We start from the raw sequence: 15502 nt of genomic DNA, 5'->3' as shown, positions 1-15502 counted from the left end.
AGAGCTGGTATGTGGACTTCATAAAGTTCACGTCTGCTATACAATTACAATACCAGTGGTTCTCATGCGTTTACATTTCAAGGGCCACCATAACTCTGAGTGTGTACAAAATGGAACCAAATGGACCCATGACAGATCTGTAAGGGTCCACTTGGAACCCCCTATAGGAATCGTCAAAGGGAACTGTTAAGGAATCGGACCGTTAAGAGGGAGTCGTTATTGAAAGGATCCCTCCCAACCCTAAAGTGGACACAGTGTGCAGGGCAGAGGCTTTCAGGATCTACCCTGTGTCAAGTCTTTACAGTACAGCACTGAACACAGATAATTGAAGCCTATAGCACTTTGTGTATAATGTATAATGAGGACTGTGCACTTTAATCCTGCCCCGTTTGAATGTGAGGCAGAGGAAAAGGCCACATCCGATCTGTGTGTTTTCCATTGTCAAACGTTCATCACTCGCGAAGATGGCTGTGGAGATCGAGCTGCGTCCAAAGATAACATTCCAGTGTCCCCAATATCCTGTTAAAGTGTGCGCATGAAATGACCATACAAACACCACTCATGCGCCTCACGGCTGAGCGGGCTAAGCAGCTTTGCGAGGAACTCAGCGGCCACATCAATATTATCATTCCTTTGACAGTACAATGATGTCACTCCTCCCTTCAGATGACTTTCTGTCACACCTTAAGCCCTGTGTAGTATGACGGTGTCGTGCACTGCAGATAGCCGATCCACAACACGGCTAGCTTAGGTGTGCGACACTGTCTTATGACAGAGCATACATTTCACATTTACAGTCTGGCTTTGTGAACAGAAAGTGCCTTAGGACAATCAACTAGCACGCTAACATGAGAAAGCCTACAGTGGGCTTGTGGTATTCAAATTGTTTTATAGTAAATGAAGATGATACTTAATAATAATAATATTCTTGTCAGGTTCCGTTCTCTACTTGATCCCAGCGGGTTAAGCATTCATGTTGATTGACACTGACATTTCTATTGATATTTTATGACCTTTCTGTATTTTATGACCTTTCTGAGTCAGCACGTTCTTTCAGTGTGCACCTGTCAGAAAAGGTGAAGTTACTCAGACGCACGGAACTAATGTGAACACAACAGTACTGCCCAGGGCTACAATGCGGTGCGATCGCAGAGCGAGACAACAAACCACTACTTATATGAAAACTATGCCATAATCCGCACGTCGGACGTTGTTGCTTGCTTTTTTTTTTGCACGTGCAAGCAAGCAAGCACATGCTTGGCCTTCGCTCATGACAACCCCACCCCGCCTCCCACCTTGCTCTCGTTTCAGATCGGGACCTTCACCACACAACACGGGGAGTACTTCATGGAGCCTCTGATGAGCGGCGAGGGGGAGGAGGAGTACGACGAAGAGCCGAACAAACCTCATCTCGTCTACAGACATGAGCGGAAGAGGAACAGCCATGCCGCCACCAGCCATGCCACCGCAGAGCCATGTGCTGCCTCAGGTAACAGACAGCAGACTGTCTAACTACACTACCCACAACCGCTGTCTGTCTGTCTTGTCTGTCTGACTGTCTGTTTCTTTGTCTGTCTGACTGAGTTTCTCCCCACACACTTACCTCCTGTTGACCTGGCTTCGGTCTATGAGCCGTGGCAGTAAAAAAAAAGAAAGAAAAAAAGATAGAAAAAAAGGCCATAAAAGCGCAAATTATACTCAGTCACGATCTTTGTCTGGCGGGTTGAGTGAGAAGATTTGAGTCTTGATTAAGGGCTGCTATTGAAACAATCCTCTGCCTAATTAAAGCAGAAACACGTTCCAGCTTCGCTCTGTGCTTTTGCACACATGATGTAAGCGAAAGTGTTCACACCCCAGGACCGTGACAAGAACCACAGAGCAGAGAAATAATTACTTTTTTCTTCCTCGTTTGCAGTTCTGGAAGAAAAATAACTAGAGAGCTTTTCTGCTTGGGAGGTTGCTCGAAGGCCCCACATCCAGACACCCCCACTCCCACCCCACCCCGGTTCATTTGAATTTTTATCGTTGGGTAGTGGAGAGGCCCTCGAGAGAGAAAGCGAGTTGACCCAGCAGAGTTCACTGGCGACGCAAGCCCTTATAACAGCGCTCGCAGCGGAGCTTTGTGGGCGGCCTTTGTTGACTGGTGCAATAAATCTTTTATGTGCGGTGCGCTTGATTTGCTTGTTGTCTGAACGCGGGCCATTGTCGCCCAGACGGTGGCCATTGTGTGTCGCTAAGGTTTAAAGTAGTTGGAGTGACCTGATGGACCGGGCCAATACCTCCTTAATATGCTTCCCTCTTTCAACCCCCCCCAGTCTGTGTGTGGTAAACAGAGGGAGAGAATCTGGAGGGTCTCCGTGACCCCCCCCCCCCCCCCCCCCCCCCCTTCTCTGAGGCTCTTTGAAATATGCTCTCCTTTAGGAACTGTGGGCGGCCAGGGCGCTTATTGAAAGACTTGTGATGAGGGTGAAGCTTGGCTAGCGATCTCCTTCTGTCTCCTCTCACTAAGTCCCACTGATATAGTACATCCAGTCCTCCTCTAATATCTCCTGAACCCCCGGATGAGATTGATCCAGAAGTTTTCATCTCTTGACCTCAAACGCAAACCTCAAATCCCCCCTCTGGAAATCGTAATTGTGTGTGTGTGTGTGTGTGTGTGTGTGTGTGTGTGTGTGTGTGTGTGTGTGTGTGTGTGTGTGTGTGTGTGTGTGTGTGTGTGTGTGTGTGCATGTGTGCGTGCGTGCGTGCGTGCGTGCGTGCGTGCGTGCGTGCGTGCGTGCGTGCAGATGTGCAATAGGAGGAGACACCTGCAGGCTGCATCAAAGGGCAGCAGGTACACAATGAGCAGGAGGATTAAAAGAGCCAGTAGGGCTGGGTTTTGGGACCGTGAAGTGTCCTGGGCCTGGGCTGCGGTTCCTCAGTCTTATCAGATAGGCCCTTCTCCAGATGCAGCGATAAATGGGCCCTTTGAAGGCCAACGCTGCCTGGGACCTACGCTCACTCGTGAGGCACCCCTTGTCTTTTTACGGGAAGGAGTGTGCATGGTGCATATGCTCACTGCTACAGTGCTGCTTAGCTAGCAGTAAACACTTTGGGATGGCACTTCGCTTTCAAAATGCTGAAGCACATTTTCTACAAATACTGCTCACAGCTGAACAGCGTGGACTACTTTAAATATGGCGTCTCTGTTGTACGATGAAGGTATAAAGTAGGGCTTAACTCATTTAGACCGGCTGCTGTGTGGCCACATTACTTTATCTCTGAAGCTCGGAATGTGTGCACGTCTCCTTGTAGTTTTCTAGTCTTTTTGGTACTTTTCTGGATTCCGGATTTCCGGATTCAGTTCTGCCTTAAGTTTTAGAAGGCCTTTTCAAAATCGGCATCAGGTCTAAATGGCTTAAGCGGTTCATGTCACAGATGTGTAGCCTTGTTCTCTCTTAATTAAACCCTATAAAGTTAGTTGGGACTCTATCCTAGGCCCCCTCCCATTTCCCTTTACACAAATTATCTTCACTGACAATAGCAGATATACGCTTTGCGATGCGTAGGGAGCTTGTGGATCTGCTATTTTATTCACCCTATAATAGGGATGCTATATAGGGTTCATGGTTAAACTCTTATGTTAAAGTAAAGTAGCCGTGGAAAGGTTTCCAGAGCTACACGGCCCATAGTTCAGGAGCCCATCTCCTGTTTCTCCATAGTTCAGGAGCCCATCTCCTGTTTCCGAAGTGTGAGCCAACATCATGTGTAAGTTCACCCCATGGACATGACACTAGTTAGTATGTCGAGAGGACTTACTTCCAATCTAACCCTTGCGGCTGAGTGCCAAGCAGGGAGGCATTGGGTCCCATTTTTATACTGGTTGGTTGGTAGGTTTTGGTTTGGTATGACTCAGCCAGGGATTGAACCCCTATACCTCTCAGTCTACTGGTGCTGGTGGCCACTTTAACCTCAAGGCCACTAAGCTGGGAACATGCATTTTGGTCTTGCCTATTCTGAACCATGTCTGACTCTCTCTTTCATGCTCCATTCTGTACAGTTACAGTACTGTCTGTCTCTACATGCTCCCCTAGCCTCTCCCTTTTGTTCCTCGTCAGACTCAAACGTTGTCTAAATATGGGGCTCCTAACCACAGCCTAATTGCTGAGAGCAAATTGTGTTGAGTAACACAGTTGGGACCACCAAGGAGAAATGCCAGTTAGGTGAGAAAGGAAAGGAATCAAGAGAATGTGTTCATGTTTCTCCACAAGATGCCATGTGACGGAAAAGGAATTACTTTTGAAATTAGACAAATTATGGTTCCTATTCATATCGTCGATGTCGGGGGGGAGGGCCCTACTTGGTAAGTCAGCTTGACACACCTTAAGAGTGTCAAGCTGAAGTCGTGAAAATAGCCAATCTACAAGCTCACAGTGTGTCGCATTGCGATGCATTGTGAGCTTATAGATCTGCTATTTTCCCTTCTTCTGCACATTTCCGGTGTCTTGCTAAAGGACACTTTGACACAAAGTGATCGATCTGGAACGCCGCCAGAAAGAGCATAACGAGAACATGGAACACTGCCTTTGATTTGGGATTGTGATCTGTCTTAGCACACTGCATGTAATGAAAGAGGGGGACCAGTTGTGGAGTTGGGTGTATACGTGCGTGTGCGTGTGCGTGCGCGTGTGCGTGCATTTGTGTGTGCATGTGTGTGCGTGCGTGTGTGTGTGTGTGTGTGTGTGTGTGTGTGTGTGTGTCCTGCTATCCCTTGAGGGAGGTGCCTCCGCTATCCCCTGTATTCCCTGTTCTTGAGGAGGTAAGTATAAAAGCAGTCTTTGTCGGGGTCAATGATCTCATGGTCCTCTCTCTCTCTCTGTCCCTCTCTCTCTCTCTCTCTCTCTCTCTCTCTCTTTCTCTCTCTCTCTCTCTCTTTCTCTCTCTCCCCCCTCTCTCTTTCTGTACGCTTTATGTCTTTGTCAAAGGGGAGGCTTGTCTCGAATCGGCGTTGGCAGCTGCGGCATGATTGCCAAGTGGAGCTGGCTGAGTCCGGGGCTTTGGAGGGGTTGCGGCAGTTTAGGGAAGCTGTGAGTGAGTCTGCAAGCTGCCAAGCGCCTCATTTGGTCACTCAGGACACATATGGAAATGCCAGCTCTGGGTCGACAACAGTCCCAGTCTGCTGGCCAGACAGGCCCTCTCTCAGTCTCTGTACATTTTAAAAAGATATTTGTTTTACCAAGCCCATTCATTCGACTGGGTTCTTTCTCTATCTCTTTCTCTCTCTCTCTCCTCTCAACCCCCTCGCCGCCCTCTTCTCTTTGCTCTGCTCTTCAGAGAATCAAGTTTTTGAAACAAAGATTAAAACGAAGCAGCTCTTTTTGATGCGGACCGTGATGCGTGCAAAACACAACTGTGTATCAGCACAGGAAGATACCTGTAGCAAGATAAGGTTGTGATATGTTCTCAAGGCTCACGTTACTTTACGTCACTCAGGATCTCTACTGTATCACATAACTGTCTTGTTTCAGTACAGCTACAGTAAAGCCTGTTTTATACTTGGTTGCGTTGCGCGCTCGCCACTGGTGTGAGCTTTTAATGCTATTTTCTTAGGCTTTGCGCTATTTACGCTAATTTCCTAGGTGGTGCACTGGAACCACAACATTTTGTCAAGGTTTCCAAAGTTGACATAGGCGGCACACTTCCTCGAAAACCTGTTGAAAGGAAAGGAAGACACGTTGTTTCCACAATGACATGGCTAACAAAGATGAAGTTTAAGAACATCTTGTTTCCACTGTGGAGCTGACATCTTTCTGACACAGAGGCGCTTGACATTTCCATGCATGTGTGTCGTGACCGACTGAGAAGCGTTGAAAGGAGAAGTGCCAGGATAAGAGCTTTTAAAGTGTTGCCTTGATGGAAAATAATGTTATGTTGTTTCAGTAGTCATGCACAGTGACACGGCCGCACAGTGCATCTGTCTTTCCCTAGTATATATATAGTGGCTTTACTTCAATGCGTGTGTTTATGTGTTGTTGATACATCAATCCATGAACTGTCAAACAGGTGTGACTTCAAACATTTTCTGTTGTCAGGAGAGGGAGAGAGAAAAAAGGTTCCATCCAAAGTTTCCAGGGAACAATTGGGCATCCTAAACCCTAATCCAGTAACTGTCATAGCTAATAGATCATTCACCAGATTAATCAGGTTCTTTTGAACCATGCTGCAAATACACACAGACCTTTATTTCCCTGCAGAAAGCGTTCTCCTTTCATTCACACCGCTATTAACTCTACCATTCCTCTCTGTATATAATGTGTTCGCCATAGCCAACCTGGGTGGCTTTGGCCACTGTTTAGAAATACCTGGAGAGTTGATAGCTGTCAAGTGGGCGATTAACGTTACGAGAGTATTCCTCGCTTGCTGCGTCAGCGTTGGGCTTTTAAAAGCCCCCCAGCAGAAGGAGCCAGTCGGCCTGAAATCACAACACTGCCTGTGGCCCAGTAATGAGCCATTCTGAGGGCTATCTGACTGTGGGAGCTTGCATGTGAATCACTGTGTCGTCCTCCGATGGAGATAGCCACGAGGATGAGGGTGCCCCAGGATAGGGGCAGATTCTTGTCTTTCTCACCACCCCCCCCCCAGTCCTGCCTCTCTCTCCCCTCTGCTTTCTATGCTCCATGCAAAGACAAGCCGCAGAGGCCAATAAAGGAAGGAATGAGAGAGTATCTCTTGTCACATGCATTAAGTTGGTTGAGAGTCCCAAGGTTCTGGAATGCCAAGTTTTGTGTAACTGCCAGATGAATGTGGAAAACATTGCCACATTGATTGACTTGTGAAAACGCAGACACACACTATCCAGTTAAGCCCTTTCCAACTTAGTTGTATGCCAAATAGCTCACGGTTGTGAGCTTGTAGATTTTATTTTATTTTTTACTGGTTGAAAGTGGTGCAAGAAGAATTATCTCACAATGTTAGTGCCCCTAGAGTGCTAATGCATCCATCCCCATCTTGGCCTAGTGGCTAACTAGAACAGGTCTTGCTGGCCTGGGACAGTGATGTGACTCATAGCCTTAGTACCCAGGCTTTTATTTTTCGTTCGCATTCGGTTCAGAAATAAAAGCCTGGGGAAACCCATTGGAAACTTGTATTTTGCTAACCAATAACAGTGCAGAGGGGCGTTGCTCCAAATTTGGTGATGTTAGTTTTCTCCGCTGTTTTCTACCGGGGAGGGGAGGAGGGGGGCGGGGGCGGGCACTCAGATCGGTGGACCAATGCGATCCACCGGCTGTCTTCGCCGGCACCAGAAATCACACAGGCTGCATGGGGCAGGCTGCGTGACTGACAACAGCTTTGATGTGGTGGTCCGTGGAAGCGGCATTGCATCCGTGCCCCTCATCCCCTGAGACTCCCGAACATAATCACTATATAGGAGTTGCCACTGTGTGTGTGTGTGTGTGTGTGTATGTATACATGGCAGTCCAAATGCTAGCATCAGGTCTTTGGTCAATGGGTTCATTTACATGGAAAAATGCCCCTCCTCCGCCCGGGGTTTTGAACTAGCCGACTTGAATCACTGCCCACTCCCCCCTTTGCGCTTTCATGTATGTGAATGGAGGCACTTGTTGACTGTGACCTCACTTCCCTCTTTGTTTGGAGTCACTCATTGGACTGGGTGGGGGGGTGGTGGTGGTGGTGGTGGTGGGGGGGGGGGGGATGACCTTGAGCGTTTTCCCCCCCTAGAGAGGTGCTTGCTTTCTGGGCTCGCTATGCTGGTTTGTTTGCGAGATCAGGGTCGGGACACTATGTGTGCTTTAAGCCTTTTGTCTGCCTCTTAACGCCGGCTCTTGAGCGGGGTCAGGAGGAGAGGTAGCTGGGTAGGGGTGTGATGGATGGGTGCTGATCGTTCAGACAACCTCTCTCACCTTTGGGGTCTGGCTCGGGGTGGTGTTGGGGCATCGGGATGTCAGTTGGCTCCACAAGGCTTAGGCCCCCCCTCTCTGCCCCCCTGGACGGACCAAACAACACCCTCCCCCAACACCCCCTGTTCCAGGAAGCATCTTTTGTTGCTAAGCAAAAAAAAAAGTTAGCTTTGTGTATTTTGTGTGCATGCACTGAATGATACTTCATCTCTCTCTGTGTGTGTGTGTGTGTGTGTGTGTGTGTGTGTGTGTGTGTGTGTGTGTGTGTGTGTGTGTGTGTGTGTGTGTGTGTGGGGCACGCACGCGCACACACACACGCAACACGCAACACGCACACTTGCAACATATGCACGTGCACACTGCACAGCTCCGGGCTTATCGGTGTGTCTGAGAATGCGTGTCATCTCCTGGCCCTGCGGTCGGATGAAATGTCCCTCTGATTGTTTGGTGGGAAATCGCTGAGCGAGCAGAGCAGGAGACAGATAGAGTGGAGCTTCTTGTTTCATGTGTGTGTGAGGCAGCACAGCAGTACAATCTGGGCCTGCGCTGCATGTGCTGCCTGCCTGCCTGCCTGCCCGATGGCCTCACTCACAGGCCTGGCAGCGGCCCCAGCCTGTTCTCTTCCCAAGCCTGCCACTGCCAGCCTTTCTTTTATTAAATCCTCTACACCTGCATCTCTGAAGTAGCCTTCTTCTCATCCACCACTTGGCTCTGAATATATAAGCCAACATGAAAAAAAAAAAATCTTCTTCTTATTTTTTCCCCTAAATAAATGTTTTGTTGTTTCATACTAATTCCCTCTCGAACAATGACCTACAACTGCCTGCATGGTCTCAGTTGCTGCCAGCCCCACACTTGCTAGCCTGAGGGTGTAGAGTCGAGTCGACAACCACATGTCTCCTCCAAGCTCCAATACACATGGAGTCAGTCGGCAGCCGTGGATTATTTTTTTCTCCACCTGACTGTGAGGAGTTTCAAGTGGGAGGAGGGTGTAATGGTGGGTGGTGTACATTATAAGGACACTTCACCCCTTTTGCAACCAGATCTTATTTTAATGATGTTTGGGAGACAAGAAACACTTTCCTGGGGTTTTTATGTGGGTAATGTCAGTGTTTTTAGATATTTTAGTATTTCCAATTGTCCATGATGTCATGGACACTGGGCTCACTTACCTCCTGGACTACATGTTGTCTCAGTAAGACAGCCCTCCCCGTATCCACAAGGAGGAGCAGTGCACCAAAGCATTATGGGAATTGTAGTCCAGGAAGGAAGTGAGCCCAGTGTTCATGACATCGTGGACACTTTGAAATAGTAAAATATCTAAAAACATATTACCCACATAAAAACACCAGGAAAGTGTTTCTTGTCCCCCAAACATCATTCAAATAAGATCTGGTTGCAAAAGGGGTGAAGTGTCCCTTTAAGGAACACACTGGGGCGGCGGTGGCTCAGGGTTACAGTGGCTGGATGGTAATCGCAACGTTGCCAGTTCGAACCCGGCTCCCCCATGATAGTTAGTGTCGAAGTGTCCTTGAGCAAGACTCTGAACCCATAATTGCTCCTGATGTGCTGGTTAGTGCCTTGCATGGTTTCCGCCGACATCGGTGTGTGAAATGTAAGGGTCAATTTAGAACAGTCGACTGCTTTAGACTTGAACAACATTACTGATAATAACTGGTTGCGCAAAGTTAGTTGGGTGTTTTATATTTCACCATCATACAGTTGTTTTGAGTATCGTTTTGGGCTGTCAGATGGCAAATCGATTTAAAATACTCATGAAGGTCTTTTTTCAGCCATGGTGCATGACATAGTCCTCATTATTACATGGACTTCATAACACTGCGTGCCCACCAAATTATACAAGCAGCTAAATATACAACTGTTCCATTTTGTCATCTGACTGGAGCATAACAGACATCCTTGGACAGGACCGGGCAGGACAGGGCAGGGTGAGGCAGGGCCTGGGCAGCTTTACACACAACGGTAATAGCATTCATTTGTCCTCCTGACCTGAAACTTCAGCCACGCTGAACCCAGTGTGTTTTGTGTTGTTCCCGTAACAAATACCAGCCGGGGCTATTTTCTGTTATACTGTCTGGGCAGTCTAGACAGACAGACAGACAGACAGACAGACAGACAGACAGAACAGGGGGGCTGACTGGTATAGTTTGGGTGAATTAAGTGACAGGGACTGTCACAGAGGCATGGGTGACAGCCAGAGGTGAGAGATAGCGACAGACAGCAGGGTTGCTAAGAGCTGGCTCCTGGATCATCAGTGTCATCACCCAGAGTATTTGGCCATCCATCATCTGGCAATGTGTGATTCAAAGCTGCAGGCTTGCTTTGTCGATGTCTGCACATTTCAATTTCTAAATGTATACTACTAGTGTACAAACTCTTCTGGTCCTCTCTGGTTTGGTACTTTGTATGAAAACAAAGGTGGCCTTATATTGATACATGCATACATCATCATACTATAATCATCATCATCATCATACTATAATCATCATCATCATCATACTATAATCATCATCATCATCATACTATATCATCATCATCATACTATATCATCATCATCATCATCATCATCATCATCATCATCATCATCATCATCATACTATAATCATCATCATCATCATACTATAATCATCATCATCATCATACTATAATCATCATCATCATCATACTATAATCATCATCATCACCATCATACTATATCATCATCATCATCATCATCATACTATAATTTAGTCAATGTCTGTCTGAATGTCCGTCTGTCAGAAACACCGCCGTATCTCCTCACCGCCTGCACCAATCGCTCCCACTTTTCACACAGGCATTGACCATAATAATATGGAGGTCTTAACGAAGCCCTTTTTCCAATTTAACAAATTATAAATTAATAATGAATTTATTAATGAATTAAAAATGCGAAACGCACCCAGGGTGCAGTACCCCCTGCGGCCACAAGGGGGGGGGGCAATATCTCACAACGGGTAAGGGCTAGTATACATAAAACACCACCCAATAAGTAGGTTTATCATTAAATATCACTGAAATGCAGCATTTGAGCGACTGAAACCCAAAGTGCCTTTTAGCAAGACTGGGCCCCGTTCACAAAGCTGTCCGTAAATCTCCTATGATATTTGAATGTATAGTGTATAATTATTTTAAGTAAAGGGCTTAATTGTGATTCACGAATGGGTGTGTAAAGTCTTGGTGCCCTAACGTATGCCATGCCTTACCCGCATATAGCGGGTTTAGAACCCTCCACTATCCGTAAACGGTCTCTTGCGGCCACGCAACCCACTTTACATTGTGCCGACTCCTATATTGCTAAATCCCCAAATTACCGATTTTGTGTCTCTGATGCAAGATAGGGCCCTTGGTTTATTAAATGATGCATCTCACCAAAAGCGACTTCATGTATGCCCCATTTGGATTGTTCCACGGCCCATTTAACACCAGCGTGGAGCGCACCTCACCGTAGTGAGTTGAACGAGAAAGTTCAACTGCATCGTCGCTCGTAAAAAACAGATATGTAAGCTTACAACACTTTGCATTGCAATGCCACAGCATGTAGACCAGTGTATCATGGCAAGTGAGTCCCTCACTCGAACGTGAATAAAGTATATTGCTGTCATTCAAAAATGAGAAGAAAGCGGTTATGCGTGTGCGTGCGTGCGTGCGTGCGTGCGTGCGTGCGTGCGTGCGTGCGTGCGTGCGTGCGTGTGTGTGTGAGAGAGAGAGAGAGAGAGAGAGAGAGAGAGAGAATGGGTAAGGCACCTTTCACTGCCTTACAATGTCTGCATTTCTAGATATAGAAATGCAGACTATTTTGTAGTTTTCACCAGTCAAGGACTTGGCTTACCCTCTACAGTCTACACTGTAAAATGTAAAGCAGTTTTTGTGCAATTATTTCATAACTAGGGCATTTTGCTTTGAATAGTGTGTCTCAATTTGGATCATAACTGTTATGTAAATTTAAGGTAGATATGCGTGTGCATTTTCAGATATGTTTGTGCATATACCGCAGATAGGTTAGTGCATATAGATAGGTTTGTGATGCCATGTGCTGCTTTATCAGGAGACTACATGATCAAGTTGTGGAATACTTATTACTATTTCTTGATTGTTCTTTACAATCATACAGATAATGTGCTTGTGTAATTGTATAATTCCTCTCTCATCAATACCACACATATTGTTGCATTCCCCTGAAGTGACCTGGGGCTCCACCCCCTCCACCCCAGCTGTTTTTAGCCAGCCTCTGGACTCAAAATAACAACCCAGCCACTGCAAGTGTACAAAGCCCCACCATCTTCCCATGGGGTCAAATGTCATGCCACTTCAAAAAACCTTCTTCAGCATCAACATTAGCAGCCCGTTATCCTCTTTGTCTGGCCACAGAATTCTGCTTAATTGTGCTTGTGTCTGCGGGGGACAGCGCATGTTTTCCACTCAACTGTATCGTAGGGTCCATTAAAGTACCATAAGCACTCTCTGACCTCGCAAAGGACCCAAGCATCACCTATGCTCAATGTAAGGTACACTGTCTTATTTAATTGGCACCCTGAGGAGAGGACATTTTAACTCTCAGCGGGATATTGTAAAAGAATGTTAATTAGCTTTACAATGCAATGCACGTTCTCCATTGTTTTTGGGCTGTGTTTGGCACTGATACATTTGACAGAGAAGGGAAGGCCAGAATGAGAGCACTGGAAGTCAAGGATTAACCACATTCATTATATTACATACTGTATATACTGTAGCGTTTAAGGGGTAAATAAACTCTTTAATCTATATGGAAAATGACAAATGCATGATGTCTTCAACCAATGATTGATTGTATAAACAGGAATACATACTGGGCCAACTAAATCTTGGGGGCTGTTCAAAGATCTTGTGTTTGCTGATTGCTGGTTGTCGGTGAGCAATAACATCTCTCATTGAGCAGGGGATATAAACATAATTTATATTAGTTTGTTTTATTAAATCATAATGTAAGCCTCAGCATGTTTGCAAGTCTGGCAGGCACTGGACCAGAAAAACTAGTTTTGGTGTTATTCAGCTGCATATAAAGTGGTGCCAAGCAAAATGCCACATTTATAGAGGTTACTAACCTCTATACATGTGCGATGCATAGCTCATTTTAGTGTCCTCTGTTATGCTTCACTGCTCTTAGCTAACTTGGACCAGCATTTTATTGACCCCTGCGCATTAACATTTTGCAAGTTAGATTTTTTTTCCACCCTAAAACATGACCATCGGGTATTATTATTATATAAGGAGGAAGAATTTATTAAAATGTCGTTTTTATGTGGACACGCATTAAGTATGCCTGGTTTGCCTGGTGGATGGTGATGGGTGGTGAACTGGTGATACACCTGAACTGAAGCCGCACCCACAGCTGTTTGACTGTCAAGGTTTCAGCCTCCAGGAAGAAACCCTAAATACAAAGACAAAGACATCATTGCCCATAACAACCACACCAAGGGGTCTAATGAAGTACTGTCACCTCATAAACACGTGAAAAACTGGAGAAACAAAAATCACGGCACTCTCTTTAAAATGCATTTGATGTTGGCATGGTTGTGTACTATTGCTCCAGAATGTAAATACTGAATGACATCTTATGTGACAGTGCCCATTGATGTTATATCCATGTGTGCACAGCTGGTCATAATGATAATAATAATAATAATAATAATAATGCATTTTATTTATATAGCACTTTACATTCTTTCAAATCTCAAAGTGCTTACAGAGTTAAAAGCATGGCAAGAAATAAAAAGTAAAAATAACATAAGCAACAATCAATTTTGTGGTACCCGCAGCCTGGCTAAACTAAAAGGATCAGGTTAAAACCAAGTAAGAGGACAACAAATGTTATAGGAATGCTTTTGGATTTTTAAAAGCATCAGTAGACTGTGGCGCTCTCAAGTGCAAGGGAAGGGAGTTCCAGAGACATGGGGCTGTGTAGCAGAAGGCCCAGTCGCCCATGGTGTGGAGATTGGTGTGAGGGACGGGGAGAAGCTGGGTGTTAGAAGAGCGCAGGCTTTGGGTGGCGGGTTTAGGGGCGATGAGTCCTTTAAGGTACTCTCATCAGGATCCTAGCTGCGCTGTTGTGAATGTATTGGAGCCTCTGGAGGCTCTTGCCAGGGATCTCGATAAGCGGTTAGCATTGTCTTTTCATGGTGTAAGTAGCAGGGTACTCCTCACTGAAAGGCGGGGATTTGAACCTAAGGCGATTTGGGTAAAGGTTGCGTTTGGCTAATCTGAGCTGATTTAAAGGCTATTATTACAGTGGCCATATTTCCACCTCATCCTCCTCCTCTTTTTCAACTTCCACCCTCCTTTTGTGGGTCTTAACACTTAAGTCGATGAATCAGAGCCCTTTCTATGCTTTGATAATCCCTTTGATGTCGGACTGTCTGCAGTGATGAGTCTGTTTCAGGGGTTTAGAGTGGTTCTTTGGCCCCAAAGAGAGATTTTTTTTCTTTCTTTCTCTGAAAATCCAAGCCCCTTCGTGTGGCCTGGGCTGTGTGCATGGGCACGGACCGGGCTTGGCGCTAACACGGGTATAGCTGGCACAGGGGCAGGGCCTCAAGGCGGCAGGAGCAGCAGCGCTCATGTGCCATGGTGGCAGCGAGTCACGTTCCACCCTCGCTTCAACAATCTCGCAGCACTCGTCAAGTTTTCCTTGTCGCCTTCCTATTCCCCCCCCTCTGGCCTAACAGTCACACACAATCTCTCTCTGTCTGACTCTGGAAAGATTGAGAGTTCCGGAGACAATGGGGACATTTCAGGATGAATGGGTTATCCAAAGGCGAGGAGGGGATGTTTTGTGCGATGACAGACTTAACTCAAGTATGCCTGTCTCCTAAACTGTGGAAGTATTTTCATTTATTTTCCTTTCACACTTGTTGTCTCTGTGCCATCACCTTTTATACCTCTGAACTAATGCCTGTTCCATCTGTCAGCTTTTCCTGCTCCGAAAATGGGACCACTTCCAAGATGTTGTAGCCTAAAGGTTGTGCCGGGGCATCTGAAGGTCTTAAAGCTCCAGTCTGTAATTGCAGTGTGGCATAACCAACCGTTGAAAGACTGACATCCACCAAGAGACTTGGTGTACATAGTGATTTAATGCATGAATACCCATGGAATTTACTTGAATATATTCTTTCAGAATTTGTTTATTCTTTAATTGCATTCTATTGTACCGTGGCTTTTTTCCCTCTTCTCTCATCTCCCCTTATTGGACGCAGGGTTTGGTAGCTGGTGAAATCTGTCTTCCCCCGTGCAGCTGTGAGACAGCAGCAAATATTACAAGTCCTGGCTGTAAATCAGCACAGATCTGGACAGCATACCGCTCTGCATGCTTATGTACTGATGTCTACAGTGCTCATGGGCTTATTCAATGTAAAGTTACCCGGCAAATCTGGCCCATGCTGCTATTGCAATGTTAGTCTTTGGCTGAAGTTCTTTTATTTTCCGAGGACACGTTTGTGATGTTGCTGATGAGGTTATTTCTCAACAGAGAACATCCTCCGTGAGATTCGACTCGGGCTGCTCAGGCAGGAATAGACTTCCCTGCAGCTGTG

At 46.2% G+C, this 15502-nt stretch overlaps 1 protein-coding gene across 1 annotated transcript in view; it reads left to right on the top strand.

The window, feature by feature from the left end:
- The window catches only part of LOC306923907 (A disintegrin and metalloproteinase with thrombospondin motifs 20), a gene marked incomplete at its 5' end in the record, with an annotated part of 154198 nt that overhangs the window by 5094 nt on the left and 133602 nt on the right, over positions 1-15502 (top strand). The window contains one exon of the mRNA XM_079502253.1: positions 1312-1489. Coding sequence (XP_079358379.1) covers positions 1312-1489 — 178 coding nt within the window. The remainder of the gene's footprint in view (positions 1-1311; positions 1490-15502) is intronic.

The sequence above is a fragment of the Electrona antarctica genome (assembly GCF_951216825.1).
Source record: "Electrona antarctica genome assembly, chromosome: 5".
Lineage (NCBI taxonomy): Eukaryota > Metazoa > Chordata > Actinopteri > Myctophiformes > Myctophidae > Electrona > Electrona antarctica.
The sequence above is the reverse complement of the archived record's forward strand: the minus strand, read 5'-3'. Positions and strand labels throughout refer to the sequence as shown.